The 19,985-nt window shown below is 39.9% G+C and overlaps 2 protein-coding genes across 4 annotated transcripts in view; one reads left to right on the forward strand and one right to left on the reverse strand.

The window, feature by feature from the left end:
* cdk11b (cyclin-dependent kinase 11B) overlaps window positions 1–19,985 on the forward strand; it is a 91,730-nt gene that overhangs the window by 59,973 nt on the left and 11,772 nt on the right. For 2 of the 3 annotated variants that reach the window (XM_050066022.1, XM_050066024.1), the window contains exons 1-5: window positions 17,296–17,384; window positions 18,462–18,592; window positions 19,033–19,172; window positions 19,341–19,468; window positions 19,576–19,720. In XM_050066022.1, the coding sequence (XP_049921979.1) occupies window positions 18,482–18,592; window positions 19,033–19,172; window positions 19,341–19,468; window positions 19,576–19,720 (524 nt within the window). In that variant the 5' untranslated portion in view covers window positions 17,296–17,384; window positions 18,462–18,481. Of the gene's footprint in view, window positions 1–17,295; window positions 17,385–18,458; window positions 18,593–19,032; window positions 19,173–19,340; window positions 19,469–19,575; window positions 19,721–19,985 lie in introns of those variants that run through there. The other variant, XM_050066023.1, reaches the window with a different exon arrangement.
* si:dkey-32e6.3 (uncharacterized) lies at window positions 1,877–15,534 on the reverse strand. The gene is made up of 6 exons (XM_050066027.1): window positions 15,114–15,534; window positions 12,737–12,909; window positions 11,667–11,885; window positions 6,690–6,850; window positions 6,464–6,596; window positions 1,877–4,490 (listed from the first exon to the last, which is right to left on the reverse strand). Exons 1-6 carry the CDS (start codon window positions 15,388–15,390, stop codon window positions 4,314–4,316), a joined length of 1,140 nt encoding a protein of 379 aa, XP_049921984.1. The 5' UTR covers window positions 15,391–15,534; the 3' UTR covers window positions 1,877–4,313.

A 19,985-nucleotide genomic window follows, 5' to 3' on the forward strand; every position in this document is an offset into this window, starting at 1 on the left:
GCAATCTGGAAATACGGAACCGGAAATGCATTGCTACCAAGCAAACCAATCACAGCCCTCTCGGTCTGCGCTGGGTCTGTGTCGCCTCGACGTGTAGTTACATTTTTGGGGAGGTGCACGTCAGGCTACGCCGGGGGCTACGGCGAGCCTTCTGCGTAGCCACGTACCCTACGATGTAGCAACGTCGTTGATTTAACGCAGGACCATAAATCAGGCTTCAGGCAATACAAGACATGAAGGCATCTGATTGGTTCTTTCCATTCGCACCGAATGGCAGGGATTGGTCAGAGTTTTTACAGGCCTGCAGCTGCCATAGAGGTTGGATTTTTTTTATTCCTTTTTCTGAACACATTATGTATTGACTACTCTCAGGATGGAAGGACCATTTCACCCAGTATAACAAGAAGTGTTTCTGAACACTATTACCAACTATGGCTTTAAGTTTCTACAATATCGAAACTGGTTTTCAACACATTCAGTAGAATTCTTATTACTGTGTATTTACAGTGACCTTTTGTACTACTTTCACAAACCCAACACACTGGCGTACCCTGGTGGCAGGATCAGAACTTAAACTGAGCAGGAGGCTGCTATGGTGGACATGACGATTGCCAACAATGCCATCAGATTGCAGGATATCAAGGCAACAGCCATTGTTGACCAGGGGGACATTCATCAATGTGAACAGTGTCAGTGTTGTAAAAATAGACTGCAGCCTCAAATGCAATCTGGTGGCAATGATGTCACTATACAAGGCACCATTCCAAAGGAATAGTGACGTTGTGAAGGCAGCGCACGTACAACTCTGACTTGTTTTTAATGTCGAGGGTAATGAATCCGGAAGCAAACACATGTTCATCTACGACCAAATCACAGCTGTGTTGATTCTGAATACACCAGCACGACCTTGTGTATGACATTGCTTCGATGACTGATAGATCAGAGCTCAGTAGAACATAACTGGACCTAACAAGAGCAGATGAGAATACACTACAGAAATAGATGTATCTATAAAACGTATACATCTATGCTACAGTTCCTCAAAAAAGCTGTTCTATCTTCCAGTTCCCATTCCAGTCACTGTTGTGCCATCTGCTTTTTAAGTAAATCATCAAATGTTTAGTCAATTGCCAGCAGCGCCACTATCGTCAATCACAATTAGCCCGGGACAGGCACTAATGTGTCTGACCTCTGCCATAATGAAGCAGTCAATTAAACAAATGCTTTAGGAGAGTACGAGCACAGTTATCCATTAAAACCTCACTTCAAACACTTCTGTCAGGCCAAGTTTTGCATTTTTAATCCCATGCCAAACTACCGAGAGAGGAAAAATTTTATCTCACGAGCATTTCCCTTATCATTTGGTCCTCTGCTTCCACTCATTATTTCCCCTTGAAGTAACTCCAGGTAGCTGAAGGAGTGCTGATAAAGGCGTTTGTGCTGGAGTAGTAGGAGGAGAAGTATTACAGACATTTCTAATGTCCGTTTTAACATACCAAAGCATACAAATGCATGTACTTACCACACTATGAACTTGCCTTAATTAATCCCCAGTGGACCTGACCTGGTCACACACACACACACACACACACACACACACACACACACACACACACACACACACACACACACACACACGTATTAATCAATGACCTATCGATGATTTATACATGAGCTGTGTCTGAAAATCTGTAATACAGCCACGTATTGGCTCCTTCACCGTTTTCTCCTATTGATCATATTCTTACATTCTTCATGGTGTCAGAGCAGAGAAGGCCAAATCAATATAACTTTACTAACTGTATCTCTAAGGCACTAACAATCACCCAATGCTGTGTGCTTACAGGAAGTTGTCATTATGGAAAACACCAGACAGTTTAATAAAACACATACTGGTTTATTTAACACCGAATGGAAATATTTACCATCAGAAAAATAAATAAATTACAGTTTCCAAGTTGTTGATGTGATGTGCATTCAAATGCATGGCAGCATCAGAATTCATGATAATCATGTTACGTGGATGAGACTTCAATGCACAGTGTTAAAATATTTTAGAACTGCTTTGGAAGAGTTTCAGTGTGCAAAACTTGCACTGCTTTTTTTTCTCATTTTCTTTGCCACAAAATATTGTCCTCACATAGGAAGCACAAAACACTTGATCACATGCTCAGTCATCCCACCACCTATTAGCTTTGCTCTGATAAACCTGCTGTGTGATGAATTATCTAATGTCATATAGATGTTTCCATTTTGTGAGTCAAACATTTTGTGTTTTGCACACTAAAACTGAGCCAGAGCAATAATAAAACGTGGAAATGTTACCACCACTAACAAAGCTTTCCATCCCAGCTTTGTCTTTGCATTTTTCTTGTCACTATATTCACTTTGATGTTATTTTTTTTAAGGAAATCAGTGCTCGATATATACTGAAAAAAGTACAGTACTAGTACCATCACTCCACTGTTCTCATTAACTTGCATTTGAGTGTTTTTTGTTTGTTTTTTTAGATCACGATACTGTTTGCATTCAGCCGTCTCTCAAAATGTTGACCTGAGGAAAGTATGGGAAATAAAAATCTCCCAGAAAGCTCAACAATAAATAAATCAATCCTAAAACCCTTAAAAGCAAAAAATACCACAGCTTCCACACAAATTCAACTTATTCAATGTCTCACAAGAGTGCTTTCAAATAATAAAAACACATCCCAAACCCATGTTCAACCTAATGATACGTCTCAGATATTACTTTAAACTCTATATATACACGATATAAACTGTGGTGACTGTCCTCTTCCAAAATATGACCACACAGGTTGTTTTTAAAGCAGCAATTATGACCCATATTTATCTCTACTGGTAGGCGGCAATGTCTAGTAGCCGGAATAATTATGACAGGAGCAAAAAAGGAAAACAGGCGACAAAGCTGAGCGAAAAAGTCTGCTCAGGGTGGGAGGGTCAAACATACACAGGACTTTTATCCAAGAGACCATGTTCATGTCCCCCGTGAAACCAAAAGTCAACATTGAGGTATTTTAACAGCTTAACATAGCCTGTCGTACATGACGTATGTCATACATGATGTATGTTGTCTGTGGTGTATGTCGTACTTGACGTATGTCGTACATGATGTCGTCCGTGATGTACAGTATGTTGTTCTTAACGTTACATAAGTGACAAACATCTAAACATAACCACGTAGTTCTGGTGCACCTGCTACTGTTTCACAATGTCGATCATGTCTTTAAAACGACCATTAATAATCGTATACAAGCAATTCTGTCACCCACCAATAGGGGTGCTAATTTAAGAAACTCTCCTAATGGTCGTATTAGAGGGTAGCAACATACAACTTATGTGGTCATATGGGTTGGAGGACTTGTTGAAACTGCGGTTACGAATGAATCATGGATATAGTTTGGTTTTACCTGATCATATCAGAAAACGATATGTGTTGTTATTGATCAAACATTTCGTCCTTTGTGATTCCTACCAGCAATACAGTCAAATAAGACAGTAGTTGAAGTCATTTTCTTGTGCAATGCCTTCATAATGTGTTTATATTGTGCTTTGAGGTTTTACCCTTTAGTAACAAAGTCATACTCAGTAATCCGATTCCTTATCAGTCATCTGGACATATTCAAGTATTACCTTTCAGTTCTGAGTGGACGTAAACAATACAGACGATGGCCAACAATGGAAGTTAAAACAATCTAAGGAAGAAGCTACATGAAAGTGTCACACCCTGAGGATGACAAATGAAGAGCTGAAGCAAAACCCTGGTGGATTCTACTCGCCAGACAACTAACGCAACACTCAAAAAGGGCTTTTCACCATATCTGACCCCAATTATGCTGTCTGACACAAATTTCAGAGAGTTAAGCCAATTATCCCATGGTGTGATTAGTCATCGAACCTTTGATGTAATCAAAAAGTCTGGCCTGGCCACTTCAACGCTTAATCAAGTCAGAAACTCTTTTTGTGGCGGTTCACCTTGAGACAGCAGACAATACAATCTATGTGCCAAGTACCCTTTGTATAAGCTCACATCCTTTCTACTGCTCACCTGGAGTACATAAAGTCAGCACGGTACTTGAACAGTTTGAAACAAATTCAAATCCTACTTATCTAGCTGCCATCTTCAGAATGTAACTGTGATCCTTCCTAAGCTGCGTCTGTGTTTTGATGATCTCTGGTCCTTCAATAAGCCATCAGTCTTCCTGTTTAATAGCCCTACCTACAGTCTACTGTGTCTGGGTTAATGGAACCCTAAACTGGAGGTTGTCACAGACAGACATTCAGTTGAACTGTGTTCTAGCCTGCCCCCTGCTGGAGATTACTCTCATAGTTTTCCAGGCAGATGTGCACACGCCGTGTGAAGTAGTCTGGCTGAGAAATAGCTTGGAGGAGGTCGGTCTGGACTAGTGTGATGTCATAGAGCTCGGAGGTGCAGGCTGTACGAGTCTCAGTGCCACCTGGGTCCAAGAAAACCTGAGAGGCACAGATGCATATGTGCACACAGAGAAAAGAGAGGGGAAATCAGGTTAATTTCTGAACCAGCTACTGTCTCACAAACACATCTGTCAAAGCATTTATTTATTGAGAAATTGCTGCATAAATACCTGTCCTAAAAAACCTCATAATACACATTATATATCTATAATATGCATGGACATCTTACTGACAGGATGATTAACATAAGTTAAATTATTAGCAAAAAATAATACTTAGAAGTGTTATATAAGGAAGCTAAAAGTAGGTGTAATTGTTAAGGGCAAACTCCAGTGGAGTGTTGTAAAAAAGGACTACATTTATGTACACCCTAAATGTCTATCAAGTGCTGACACTTGTCAGTCACAGTAGGAAAGGCACAGCTGTAAATAACTCTATGAATGGCTGAATTCCATTTAGCTGCTTCAGTTTCAGGGACACAGCCTTGTGCATGCTGGCTCCCTGTCACACTGTCTTACTTATTGCAACACTTGAATGGAACAGAGCTATTGTTAAAGTTATAAATAACACATGCTTTTCCTACTATGACACACAATGTCTACTACTAAAAATTACTACTGCAGGAGATATAAGAGTTCACTTAAGAACACCATGCTAACAGTATTATCAAAAAGTAGGACTGTTAACATTTTCCAAAGAAAAAACATTGAATGCATAATTACTACAGCCAAGAGAGAGGGTGTGAGATCAGACACCCCTGGCATGTACATGTACTTATTACAGGCCAAGCTGCGATTCTATCTCATTATACACAGTGCTAGTGTGATACTAAGGGAGTAAACTTATCTGTTTCTACCGAGTGATCAGCATCTATGGCTATTTGAGCTTTTATCTGTGCTGCTCGTCCTGAGTGGGAGACAGTGTGCTCTTACTGCCTAATTACATCCACCAACAGATGTGATTTATTTAAAAAAAAAACAAAAAAAAAAACAGCTGTATGTGACAACTGCAGGTGAAAAAAACATCATATCAGCAACTCAGGTCTAAGGCTACATTCAGACTGCAGTCAAAACACGGAGCTTAGATCTGACAGACAAACTGTCTGCATTGTTATGTGCAAGTGGTCAAATCTGATTTGTTTAAACAGACATCACCAATCTATCTGCATGGGTTGCTGTGGTAACGACATAGGCGTCAGTAACTACGTAGCTACGCTGATGACAAGGCTTTCCAGTGCGAAAGCAGGAGAAATAAAGGCCCATCATTTTGCCCTCCAAACAATCACACTGACGAGTCACAGGTGCAGAACTCCTCGTAGGCATCTGTCCACAGACTGTTGTTTTCCATGTTCTCTCATCCCATAGTGCTCTGCAAGTAGCAGCATGGATTCTGCTCAGCATGTCCAACACTCTGGATTTGAAATTTTCATTCAAATGACACTTTGAAACACAATTTGAGCAGCCAGAATGACCAGACTTAAACACATCTGTGGAAATCTGGTTGGTATCCCATTGTAAACCACCTCCACTTGTGGTGTGGATCTGATTTGAAAAGTAGCATCATGTGTATTTTGCTGTCCAGACTTTCTAAAATCAATCAATTTTGCTAAAAAAACGGATTTGGGCAAGCACTCTGAACAAGGCCTAATTTAATGTACATAAATCTCTATAAAATTTCTTAGAGCTGCAGGTCAAGACCATTGACTCAAAGATTACATAAAGTGCTGAGATTTTGTTCTCATGACATAAAAGAAAATGACAGAGCAGTGCGACAAAAGCATGTTAACATAATAAACTCTCCAACACCCATATCTCAGATCCTGGATCTAATCAAAAAGCTGAATCATTTCCAAAGTGGAAAGAAAATTGGGAAAACGATAATGGCACTCATTATTTGTTCAAAATATCAGCCAATTTAAGATGTGATAAAATTCTGTGAGTGTAGTTACAATCCTCATGGTTGCCATTAGGGCATTATGGCATTATGTCCCAGTGTGAAAGAAGTGGCAGTACCTTGGGATGGACTATGGTGTGCTCGTCATCCTGTCTTATGTTGTCGTCTATGAAGATGTGCTGAACATGTGGGTCAAATGGGTCGACCCATAATGGCTTCCCCCCACGGATGGAGTAGGTATTACTGGCCCACCTGAATGACAAACCAGCACAGGAAGGTTTTGTAAAAGGCTGTATGAGGGGACAAAACCCACGTTAATGGTGGCTTGATAAGCGCTATTCATACCAGTCAAATTGGTCCTGAAAGCCCACCAGGCCCTGCACTGAGCTGAAGTACTGGTACAGGCCCCTTTCTCCATCACGAGTCGACATGCGGTCCTCGGCTCGGCTCAGGACAATTCCCTTCTTGCTGCAGCGGATCTTGCCGGGAGTCATATTCACATTTATCTGAGCCGAGAGCAACAAGAAGAGTCGGAGTCAGAGAGAAACAAAGAGGGCGAACCGCTCTGAACTCTGTGGTAAGCATAAAACCACAACAAACTTCTGTGAAATTGCCTTGTTATTAATACATGTTCTCTGGCAGACTTGACCTAAATTAATTGTGATATCAGCAATTAACTTTCTAAGACATTAAAAAGTCTGTGCCAGATACATAAAAAACAACTCTACCACTCTGTAGTTTTATAATAAATAGTGTGAACACTTACAGATGGCCATAAACTCATCAAACTGCATGTAATTGATATATTATTCTGGACTTGATTGTGTTATAGCAGAGTTTTGAAAAAAAAGCCCTCTGGCGTGTAGTTTTAATTTAATAAGATGCCTCCTTCAACTGAATGCACAATTCCAGAACTAGATGTATCAACTATTCTAAAATAGCGCACTCAGTTAAATCAATTATTTATAACTAAAAACAAGGTTTTAGCCATGCTAGTGTTGTGGCTCAAGGGATGGAAATGTCAGTTGGTTTGTCGGTCAGTCTACAACTTTGGAGTAGGGCTGGGCAACATATCGATAATATATCGATAACTTGATATGAGATTAGATACTGTCTTGGTTTTAAAGGCTGCATTACAGTAAAGTGACGTACTTTTCTCAGTTTAGTGCCATTAAATTATTTGCCTTTGGTCATTTAGTCATTTTATCCACATTACTGGTGAGTATTTATTAAAAATATCACTGTGTAAATATTTTGTGAATGCACAAATAGGTTTCTACAATATTGCTGCAATATCGATATCGGTCACAAATATTGTGATATTTCATTTTCTCCATATTGCCCAGCCCTACATTGGTGCAGACTGAAATGTCTCAACAACTCCTGGATGGACTGCCATGACATTTGGTCTGTACATATATTCATGTCACTCACAGGATCAACTGTAATCATTTTCGTGATCCCTTAAAGAAATACTTCACCTCCCAAATGATCATTTGGATTTCAATTATTCACTCCTAATACTTTATTTTTCTTGCATACCTTCACGGTGAACGAAGAATCCAAAACTTAAGAAAATTCTTGATGAATTGAGGTCATAGGGATCCACCTTTAACAACAACAAAACTATATCAAAACATGTGTTTATAAACTCTCACACAACTCATGCAGTCTCATTTTTTCCAGTCATATGCTTAGTACTTCCCAAAAACTCATTTTCCCAAAAACGTTACGATTTATAAAACATCCGCATGAACAGGGCAGGTTACTCGTCCATGTGTGCGACTGTTTATGTGGAAGTGTTTTAGACAGTAACGTTTCAGTGAAATGCATGTTTGGGAAGTACTGAGCACACAACTGGATAAATGAGACTTTGATTATACTACACTGGTTGTGTGAGAACCTGTAAACAGATTCTTTGATATAGTTTTGCTGGTGTGGACCCCTATGACCTCAATTCATCAAGAATTTTCTTGGGTTTTGGAATCTTCGTTCACCATCATGGAGGCATGCGAGAATAACAAAGTTTTCTAACCAAATTCACTGTAACACAGGGTGAGTAAATGCTATGCAGGTGATCATTTTAGGGGTGAAGTATTCAAGATCACAACAGATCAAGAGATCAAAGTATTTTTTAATCCAGTACTTAATAATAAAATATCTGCAAACTCATGACATTCCTAGTAACGACAGCTAAGTTTAATGCTAATTTGCAAATGTAAGCATGCTAATACATTAAACTACGACGATGAACACAGTAAACATTAGCCTACCTGCTAAACCATATTGTCAATGTGGGTATGTTAGCATACCAACATTAGCATTTAGCTCAGGGCAGCACTGTGCCTGAACACAACGTCACAGAGCGTCACCAGCTTTGAGTCAGACCACCAAATAGACTCCAAATCTTGTTTGTCCTTTAAGGCACACAGTATGTTTTTGGAGGTCATCCAGCTTGTAAAAATTTCACCTATAACATCAACATTACGCTTCTGTCCTAAGTAGACAAATGATAGTAGAGATCCACACTAGCATACACTATGTTGCTGTAGAACAGAAGGCCAGCCACCTTTTTAAGTAACATTATGTACATGGCTTACTGCCATGTCTTTGTCTTTATTGAATTTGGCAGGTAAGAAAAAAATGAGGCTTATTCCAGCAGTACACATCCATCGCCTCACACTGAGTCTGTTTTATCATACACATAGAGGAATTAAATGTTCTGTTTTATAGTGATATGTTTTCAAAGTGCTGTCATGTAGAATAGAAACCATAATATTGGACATTTGCATAAAAATCCAAAACGGCAAAATTTAGTGCAATGGAAAGTGTTATTTAAGTGGTGTGGCACCGGAGTGCTTTTAATGTGAAGCAGCTGTAGTACATGGACACTAATCCCAGTTTATACAGATATTAGGACATTAGCATAAAGTCAGTGATATCTAAGCTTAAATGGTGAAAACCAGTGACCCCAAGATTTAGCATACGGCTTTAATTAGGCGTGTTTTCCCACTGCACCCATCTCCAAGACTTGACAACAATGATATTTCGGCTGCTGCTGCACTCAGTAAGTCACTGAGGCAGGAAAACAAACTGAAGTTCAGAAAGTGAACAACCCCATTGTGTGTTGTGATTGATTTCCCCCCTGCTCGGTCTGTCCGAAGCAATATATGAATAGCATGTGACAGGAGACTGTTTGATTAAGATTTCCACTGTGCTTTCTTCCAGACAGCTTACCGTGCCTGACAGGTTCACTTTCTGACATCTCTTCCACCTCATCATCTGTCCATTCCACTCTCCTCTCAAAATCAATGTGTTCCACTCCAGCAGCCTAACAAGCAAGGTACAAACCCCTGTGTGTGCAAGTGTGTTGGGATGTGGGTTTATGTTAAAGGGCAGGTCTTTGCAGACACCCACACCTAAGAAAAATTAACACACACTCACACACACATTTACCCTACAGATAGATACAACTATCTTGGTGTTATGTTCACTCTTGATGAAAGTGTCCTGACCTAATTTTCACTACATATTGAGAATAAGCAAACATTTAAAACAGACTGATAACTCGAATTTTAAGGCCCCATTTAGTGCGAAAAGGCAAGGGTTTGAAGCTGCCTTCTGTTCTGCTGCTTTGTATGGATGTGAGGCTCTGCTTTAAAATTTATCCTCTACATGGCCTTGGTAAAATGTGTTTATGAGAGGCAGGTTGTCCAACCCTGCAGGCTTTACTCAACCATTCACAATCACACCATTGGCACTTAAGAGTCATCATTATCTTAAGCCTATGTACACAAACTGTAGGCTATATTAAAGATCATTTGAGTATCGTAAGTAGAAGAGCCCTCCTGTCATCACACAGGTTGTGTATTGCACCAGGAGGATGAAGTCAAAACCGGAATAACTCCTGTGCTTGAGTGGCAGACAAACACCACTCTTGTTAAGTACATTGTATCTGGCATCATATTAAATCACCTTTATTAACGTAATTATTGCAGTTGGCAGGAATTTAATGTGCACTTAATCAACTGTCAAACAAATCTGGGTCTGAAGAATTGAGATCATCAGTGCTGCAAACTGTATTTATCTGTGTCCACGTAGCAAACTATCATCTCCAGTGTTACTGGACTGTTTTGATTTGTTGGTGAGCCGACTGAATCCTTCGCCATTTCAGTATAAATTAAAAGTTCATGATCATTCTAATTTACAAAACACCTGTGCAACAAGGCATTTTACCTAGAGTGCATTACTGATTGTGAGGAGGTCTTACTGGGCGACTTAAATGATTTGCGAATTACCAATGTGAGTGATTGACCTTGTTGGGAGCACCTGGCTATGCTCAGGCTATAAATACCCCATCACTCTGGCTCTCTTCCCTCAAAGCATTGTTTGTTACTTTCACACTTCCAACACCCCACATTACACGTAGCACTCATGCAGACACACGCCTTCACCACTGATTCTACTGATTAACGCAATTCATCGTTACCTTAGTTTATTTTTGTAATTCCTGCATTTAAAATTATTTTTTTTATGTAAATAAATGATTCATTAGCTTTCCTTCAGACTGCATCTTCCTCTTTTTTGTCATGGCTTTAGAGCCAAGTCGTGACACCAAAAACCAGCCCTTATTTTTAGGAGTTTCTCGCTTGTTTTAGGATATTACGTGAATATTATATGTAACAGTCTCCTGCTAGAGTTCACATCAGCAAATTCTTTTAAATCTCCGTAGTGTCTGCAGGTATCAGGCACTTAAATTTTATGCCTTTTAAGACCTTTTAAAGATAATTTTAAACCAACTTTAAGACTGTTTTTTTTAGGCAAATCATCTTTTTCTGATTTAAGCATTGTAGTTAAGTACAAAGGGTGAGTTGTTTTTTGTAGGGACATGGTCATTAGAGCATGTTAGCTTCATCTAAATTATGCAAACAGGTAAATGAACATATAAAGTAAAAAGAAAATATAAGGTTCAGTGGTATGTTTAAAGATTTGTTTTGAAATGTGGACTTTCACACAGAAGAGCTTGACTCATTTTGTAACCCTGTGATAGAAAGTAGACAAATATCGTTTAATAATAATAATAATAGATTTTATTTATAACGCACTGACTTACTTAAGTCTGTATTAGGTCAGACATTGTGTATCATATTAAGCTGAACTATATAAGTAAATCAGATATTACTGTACCCCAGTGATAAACCCCAAACTATCGGCTAGGCCACAATATGTTGTTGTAATTTGGGTGAACTGACCCTTTAACCTAAAATAATAAAAGACTGTACACCACTGAATTAATGATGAATAAATGTGATTCTACTTCACCTTGAGATCAGGCAGATCAGGGAACAGCGGATGAGCCCCTTCATTCAGTGCTTTGGCCACAGCACTCAGCGTACGAGGTAGGTCATTTCCAAACGAACGAAATATGATGGCAAACTCTCTTCCTTCCTGTGCCAGGTCTTTGAGCAGCTGGAAGAAGGAGGGGAGGATCCAGTGGTACAGTTTTCCACCCTCTCCTTTTACAGACAGCTCTCTGTCTCCCTGTAGGGAACACAGTCAGGGAGCAGTCAGTAATGCTATATAGGCTGCAAAAAAAACACATTGGTCAGGAAATAATTTTTATTTTCACACAGTAACTTTAACGTCTATAGGCAGAGCCACAAGACTGATTCACAAGCATGACCTGGCACCATGGGATCTGATCTGCGTGACTGAACAGGTCTGAACAACTGTAAAAAAAAAAAAAAAAAAAAAAAAAAAAAAAAGCTAAAAAGTATTCTATGTTTTTTTAAATTTTGTGAAAGAAAAATACCTGCTACAAGCTAGGTGTCTAAAAGCTACACCTTAAACTCCACAAGTATACTGCAGAAGTTAAAATATACATGATGATTTAAGATTTAAGCTGTCAAAATACACCTTATGTGATGCAGTTCAGAGAATTATTGACTTCTGATGGAGGCTGTTAGAAACTCAAACTAAACACAGCTACATAATGTATGGCTGTTTGCTGAGCATGTATGCCTCTGATGTATATGCGTCACCACTATGGATTGTGTGGGTTTAGCAGATACCATATGACTGGTTTAACTTGTCTCAAAGGAAAAAAAAGTGCCTTCTTAAAGAACTGGAAAGAACTGGTATACGTCTGTTAAAGTAATTTATGTTGCATCTTATTCCAGCCAGATGCCACTGTTTCATCATTTGTACTGCACTGTCTGTATGTATACCATGTAATAAAGGTCTTTCTTCTTGAGTCAATAAAATATTTGAATCCAAAAATTAATCGTAATTAGAAAGAGAGTGATAGCTTGCAAAACTTAAGATTTATGTGACTGCTTGTCTAACTTTATACAGACACTTTACACCTGGCCTCCTTATCCGTTCATGCTTGCCTTGGTACCCTCGGGCCAACGGAGCAGATCCAGATGCTCATCCAGAATCCCACGGAAACGTCGCCCTGCACCTGAGGTGAAACCTGGTGTCCGTCCAAAATAAGAGTGGTAAGTAACAGCGTCAGCGCACGGTGGGAGCAGGGAGGCCGAGTCACTCAGCCATTCCCACTTTCCTGTGTAGAGGTGAGGAGAGCAAGGTTTTGTGAATGGTTACAAATGTAGACACATAAAGATCAAAGAGTAAGTGCAGGAGGCTAGTGCGGCATCTTGGCAAGACCTGAGGCAAGACCCAAGGGTGCTCTGAAGCTCTTATTGGAATTTAATACATCTTGCTATAAAATAAAAATGAAGTAGTAGCAAGGATATGTATAGGTAGTCCATGACATTCATAATCCAATATCTACATAGTCTCTGATCACTTTTGGGCAGCTGTACACAAGCCATTTTTCACAACTCTAAGGAGGTATTATCACTTCAATTAATTAGGAACTATACACATAGGGATTTTGGAAGAATTTGTTTTTTTGAATATACTCCAACAAACAGATCAACTCCTATGAATGGCTAGTCTACGGTGGCAAATTTTCCTATAGGGAACATAGGCAGCTGCCTAGGGTGCCAAAAAAATATTCTTATTACATTAGATATTTTTCTTTATTCCTTTCTACATTCATAAAAATTTAACTCAAGGGAAATGGTGGATTGAAGTGGAGGGGTAGAGCACTTGAGTGCTGAGAAAATGAAAAGGCAAAAATTAAATAACATTACTGTATTGTTCAGGGCCAGAGTGGGACTCATTTTCAGCCCTGGAGTTTCATGCCTCAGGACGGGCCACTTTAGATCACAACCTATTATAATCTTACATGTTAAGTCTACAATAGCGCACTGTTCTCTAAAGCCTTGTAATTCAGTGTATTTTTCTAAAATATTTCCAATTCAGTGCAAGTAAGGGTTGCTTCACAATGTAGATTTATTTCAACATGAGTGCACAGCTCCGACATTGGTGGGGGGCATCTTGACAGCTGAGAATATTACTGTCAGGTATTGTCCCCCCTCTATTAAATATGAAAGGAGGCTGAAAATCACAGGACATGTCTGTTCAGATGATACAGGTCAGCGGTCCTGAAATGTGTGTTTCTCTTCTATAATACACATTCTACATCTCGGAGGCGCCGTCTTTCCACATACAGGTTTCCTTCGCCTTTCAAACGGGGCAGAGCGCCGTGGGATTTCCTTCGCCTTTCAAACGGGGCAGAGCGCCGTGGGAAACAGTAGAAGAGTCACAGCCTGAGGGGAAACCGTGTTCTGACACAACACTGGAGGGAGAAGCAGGTCCTTGGAGCGCCGGACGAAAAAACAAGCGCGTCACACTGAATGCACGCCGCTACGGCATCCCTTCGGGTTGTGAGCGCGCATGCGTGTCTACATTGACAGTAATGGGTTTGTGCACGCAAAAGACGCTACCTCTGCACACCCCACATGCGCACACACGTCAGGGTGCATCTGCAAAAATAAATAAATAAATACCCAGTGCCATGACTGAACACCGGCCCAATGAAAAAAAAATAACTTGGGGTGTCGGTAGCGTAGTGGATAGTGCCGGCGCCCCATGTACAGAGGTGCTGCCTCGCTGCAGCGACTGCGGGTTCGAGTCCGGCTCGCGGCCCTTTGCTGCATGTCAGTCCCCACTCTCTCTCTGTCTCCCCATTTCACCTTCTGTCCTGTCAATACAGGCAAAAAAGCCAATAAAAATAATCTATAAAAGGGAAAAAAAAAAAAAAAAAAACACCGGCCCTCACAGCCCAAACGTCAGACCGGTCCTGGTCCTCCTGATTAGCCACTTAGTTTTTTATCTGTATTGTTTTCTCATTGGCTTGTGTTATTCTTAGTAATAAATACAATGTATAGAAAAGATAAAAAATAATAGGCTAGAAGAAGATAACAGATAGTTTGGGGTGGTGGGGGGCGCCAGGAAAAACTTGCCTAAGGCACCAAATCTGCTAGGTCTGGCACTGCTAGTCTTGATGTATTCTACCAAACCTCACTTCCTTAATTTAATTTTCACTTCCACATAAGCATAACAAACACGCCATAAAATACGACGTTAGACCTGTTCGAATTTATATTATTGATGACCTGCCATTCGGCATATGTGTGATTCCAATGACGCTTTTCATTTCAATATCCTCAGTTACATTTTTGTCGTTCCTTAGCTGTGTGTTCAGGATAGGGGAAAAGAGGAGGAGGGCTTTTTTTGCCATATTCTTTAATGGAATTCGGCACCACAGGTACAATAACTTCGCTGACTGAGCAAACAGAAATTCCTCGCATACTTGTGTGATACGTAAAAATACAATGAAGCCAGTTTCCAGTTTACCGTGTTTGCTCATCTTCCCCCAGGTGACAGTAGAAAGGAAATACTCCAGGGCAGCTTCTGTCCCCAGAGCCATCACGGTGTCCGACACCAGTATGGTGTTGTTGAGGTCGACATGCAGGACTAACTTTTTCCTCGGGTGATGATTTGAGGACCACAGCTCCCGAGGGACTGTCACGGTGGGGTCACCTGTCCCCCACACAGGCTCGGGGACATTCCTGCTGTTTGTCCCGTCATGTTCTTCAGCTTCTCGGCAGCTGTTCTCACCGAGCTCCGCCATTAGTGTGACACCGACGACAAATATTAGTTTGAAATATCTCAACTGAAACTTGCTACGCGACCGGCTCAGCTGTCTGACTCATTGTAATTTACCGGTACTTCCCTGTTCTCCATGCTATCTCCTTCTTCTTCTTCGGCTCAATAGTTGTATACTACCGGACGGAGGATAGGGCGCCATCTTGTGGAGCTGTAAAACACTCACTAAGATTATTAATCTAAAATCAGACAACCCCTACGTGTTTTTTGTAGAATTTGGATAGTAAGCACGGTTTCTCCTTTGTGACATTTTTAATGAGACACAGAATGAACGTGATTTTGATGAAATGTCACAACTTTAAGATTAGATATGATTACATGGAAGCCCACACGGTGTGTTCAAGAACCGTTGGAAATGTGAACACGTGACAATTTCTGTTTTGACAGTTTCTGGCTGTGATAAATGGTGTAATTTTTGCGATTTCTTAAAGATAACATGCCAGGGTATTTAAAATAAATATAAAATACAACACTTTAAAGTAGATTGTCCCTCCCCTGAGCCAAAAAAAAAAAAAAAACGAACTCCCTTTCCAGTGCTGAAAAATGATTTTAAATGCTACCCCCATTTTGCACCACCTCCTCTCCTCTCATAAATACGGAGCAGTCCCTAATGCCATATAATCACGCAGGAGTTTTAAGTTCTGGTGCACTATACCTCAGGTTGAAAGGTCACCAAACTCCATCTGCAAAGTTACTTGTAACTAGAGCTGTTGAATAGATTTTGAGGAATAAGAAATGTGGAGGAATCAAAATATAACGTAGCAGACGACAGAAATACTTAAGTAGTTCAAAACTGTCTGTAGACCTACACACTACAATAAGTTTATATAAATTTACACCACATGGTGAAAATACTTCATTATATAAGTAAATGTCCTAGCTGCACTCAGATGTCACTGCACAGAAATGTAACCATAAAAGCACTCATTACACAGATTGCTCCTTTTTGTATTATTGTATACATTATGTTGGAGTATTATTATTGATGCACTAAGCAGCATTTTGATGTTGTAGTTGGTCCAAAATATAACAACTCAATATGTTGCTTCGTAGTTAAATCCAAGACAAAGCATCATAGTTTCCTAACTGATCACATATTTTGTAATTAAAAAGAGCTGATTTTCACTCTCTGAGCAGCCATAAATGAAAAAATTGGCAGATACACCCAACCCTCCACCACCCCCACCTCCACGTCCTCCTCCTGTCCTTGCTGGGCTGGCACTCAACACCCAGCCTCAGCCAAGAAAAGACAGGGTGGAGGACATGATGAGCAGCAGCAAAATCCATGAGACAGTTAAAAAAAGAAAGTGCTTCATAACGGACCACATGGTGGTGCTATTTCATCAAAGAAATCACTTGTTCTTCAGAGGAGGTTTAAAATCTATCCTTGAACGCAGTATTTCTGTCAAATACGGCAACGGCTTACCGGCGACGGAGAAGTCCAGCTCCAGGTCCAGTAATTTCCTCTTTGTTTATTTCATGACTGCCCAGAAATACCTGAACAGCCGAGCCGTGGCGGCATGGGCGGCACACATGTGATGTGTCAGAGGAGAAACGTGGTGCCTTGCCTGGGGCCCCCAGAGTGTCTTGAAACAGCCCTGCTTGAACGATTTGGGTCTTTTGAGAACGTTTGAGGCCTCCTCTGTTGCTGTGACCATGAAAAAACATAAAAACCGCTACTCTTGATCCTGTTTTTTTTTTTAATGAACCCACAGCAAACTACTTTAACCAGCATGAGATGTGCTTAGTATTTTACCAGGATGCCCTTGATTTGTGTTTATTTATTTTGATTTTATTTGATTTTATGATTTTGTTTTTATTTTATTTCATTTCATTTTATTTTATTTTATGTGAGGAAGTCTTTGTTTCACATCGGAAGTTTTACAGACGGACGTTGAGACTGCGTTGAGACTGCGTTGAGACTTCCGGTGTGCCATAATACCGCTGCGCATACTTCAGGTTTGTCCAACCATTCCACCTGCTCGCTTTCTCATTTCATTGTTTTCTGTACTAAGGCTTTTAAGCACAGCTGCGGACACCGCCATAGGTTCTCCATGTTGTAGCTCTACCAGCTGTACCAACTATTCCTTTTTAAATCATGTAGTTAGCTACAGAAGTTGTTTAGCAACAGTCGACCATGCTAGTTTTAGCTAGCTAACGTTAGCGAGCTAATGTATTAGCACCAACCGCTGGACTCACAACGGTCAGCTGGTTGTAACTTTAGAATTAATGAACTCATCAACCACTGCGTTTTGTTTGCTGGTACCATAAAATCTAGTCACTGGTTTATTCGGAAACAATTAACGTCAACTGGCCTATTAACGTTTGCTAACCGCTAACGGGCATAACGTTACCGATGCGTCGTATCGATAATTGGATGCCACAAGTAAGACCTTACTAAAAACATAGGTATATGACCTCAGTCCATTCATTTATTATTCATATGCGTTGATGTATTTGTGGTTCATTTGACTGTGTTGGCAGTAGTAGTGTTTAAAACTGGAATGTGTTTCAGGGTGACAGCCCTGGGAATAACAGGCCTGTGATGAGTTAATTAAGCTTTGTATCAAAAATCATTGCTGCCTGCTGCACTGGTATATGCAGAACGGGTCGTGAATGTGAATTTGTAGTTGAAGATGTTATATCACTCTGTGGTTGTTATATAATTGCTGATTTACAGCAAGGCCTCAAAATCCTATATTTTGAATGTCAATTCTGCGAAGTTTTAATTTCCCCTGGACCAAGGAAATAAACTTGAGGTGTTAAAGCAGACTGTAACAATGAGGAAAAGTATACGCTTCTACTAGTATAATTTATAAGTGGTCTTATTTTGACAACTTACATAAACAGCTTACTTAAAAGAAAAATGCAAGATAACTTGAAGAAACAGTGACCAACAGGTGGCAGGCTCTTTTCTGTTACAGATCTCTTATAACTGTATAAGTCTAACTCTTTATGATTCAAATGAATTTAATTCTGAATTGAAATGACATGTAACAAACATTTGTGCGTATGTGGTTGTGTGATGTGGAGCAGGCGGTGGAGAGTGGACGCTGATGGGGGACGAAAAGGAATCCTGGAAAGTAAAAACTCTTGACGAAATCCTACAGGAGAAGAAACGCAGAAGAGAATTAGAAGAGAGAACAGATCCCAAGCGCCAGAAAAATGTAAAGTATCTCAAAGCTCATGTAAGACGCATATGACCTTTACTTGTTTGTGCAGTGTTGAAAGCAATCAAGAGTCACCCTTATCCTAGCTATCAGTTTTATTTGATTTCATTGTTTGTTTGTTTTTTTGTTTTTTATCAAAAACCACCAAGGTAACTTCGAAAATAAATAATTATAATGGCAAATTGAAGAAAAATTAAAGACTTGAAAACAAAGATTTTATTCTTGATAGTCTTGTAATCCTAGTATCTATAAATATTCTCGTTGCGTTTGTTATATTCATTATTATTCTGTCCTTTTATACAAGAGTTTTAATTAACCATTCTCTAAATGCTGCTTAAAAAGCCTTTGGAGCAAGATATACACAGAGAAACTGTTGTGGTGTTTCATGATGTTTCCTTAACTTTAACCACATAGTCTGCTCTTCTTGTCTTGCACAGTTCACACAGGGCCTTGTTCCACAGTCGGATGATCGGGAAGCCAAACGAGATACTCCGGAGGAAGGAGAACTACGGGATCAAAGGATGGAAATAACAATTCGTAATTCCCCGTACACACGGGAGGACTCAACAGAGGACAGGTACTTGCAGTTGTAGGAAAAAAAATATGAGTGCATTTCACAGTTGACATAGTATGAATCTAGTGGTGGAACTTCAAAGTATGTACATATGTCATGGTCTTCAAAATGATACGCCACATAGTGTTGCTGGCAGTTTAGAGTCTCAGTGTTTTCTTTACATTTCTGCAGGGGTGAAGAAGATGAATCATTAGCAATCAAGCCTCCACAGCAAATAGCAAGGAAAGACAAGTCTCACCACAGAAAGGAAGAGAAAAGAAAAGATAAAAGACGTCATCGCAGTCACTCTGCTGAAGGAGGTGTGGGAGTAAAACACATGAACACAAACGTGTTTTATAGCTGAATACAACATGTTTGGAACTATTTTGTAGGACCTGCTTTCACTAATGGCTTTTTTCGTCTACAGCAGGGAAACATGTACGACCCAAAGACAAAGAAAAGGAGCGAGAGAATGATCGCAGGAAGCGGCAGTGGGAGGAAGACAAAGCCCGACGAGACTGGGAGAGGCAGAAACGAAGGGTAGAGGCCAGAGCTCATTCACGCAGAGAGAGGTGAGCATCAACCCTAGAAAGGCACTGTATGTTAGATTATCTTTGATGAATTCAGACACAGTAGTGTTGATTCTTTTGTCACTTAACTGTGATAAATATATGCCAACATCTGTTTGTTTGTTTTGTTTGTTTTTTTGGGAGTAAGTATTCAACTTGCCAAGATGTTGCAACATAAAAATATTTTTCATTTTCTCACAAAGCTAGAGCTACTGCCCTGTATATTTAGATGTAGATGTGATTACTGAACATATCTGCAGTTACACAA

The sequence above is a fragment of the Epinephelus moara genome, chromosome 16 (genome assembly GCF_006386435.1).
Source record: "Epinephelus moara isolate mb chromosome 16, YSFRI_EMoa_1.0, whole genome shotgun sequence".
NCBI classification, from domain to species: domain Eukaryota; kingdom Metazoa; phylum Chordata; class Actinopteri; order Perciformes; family Serranidae; genus Epinephelus; species Epinephelus moara.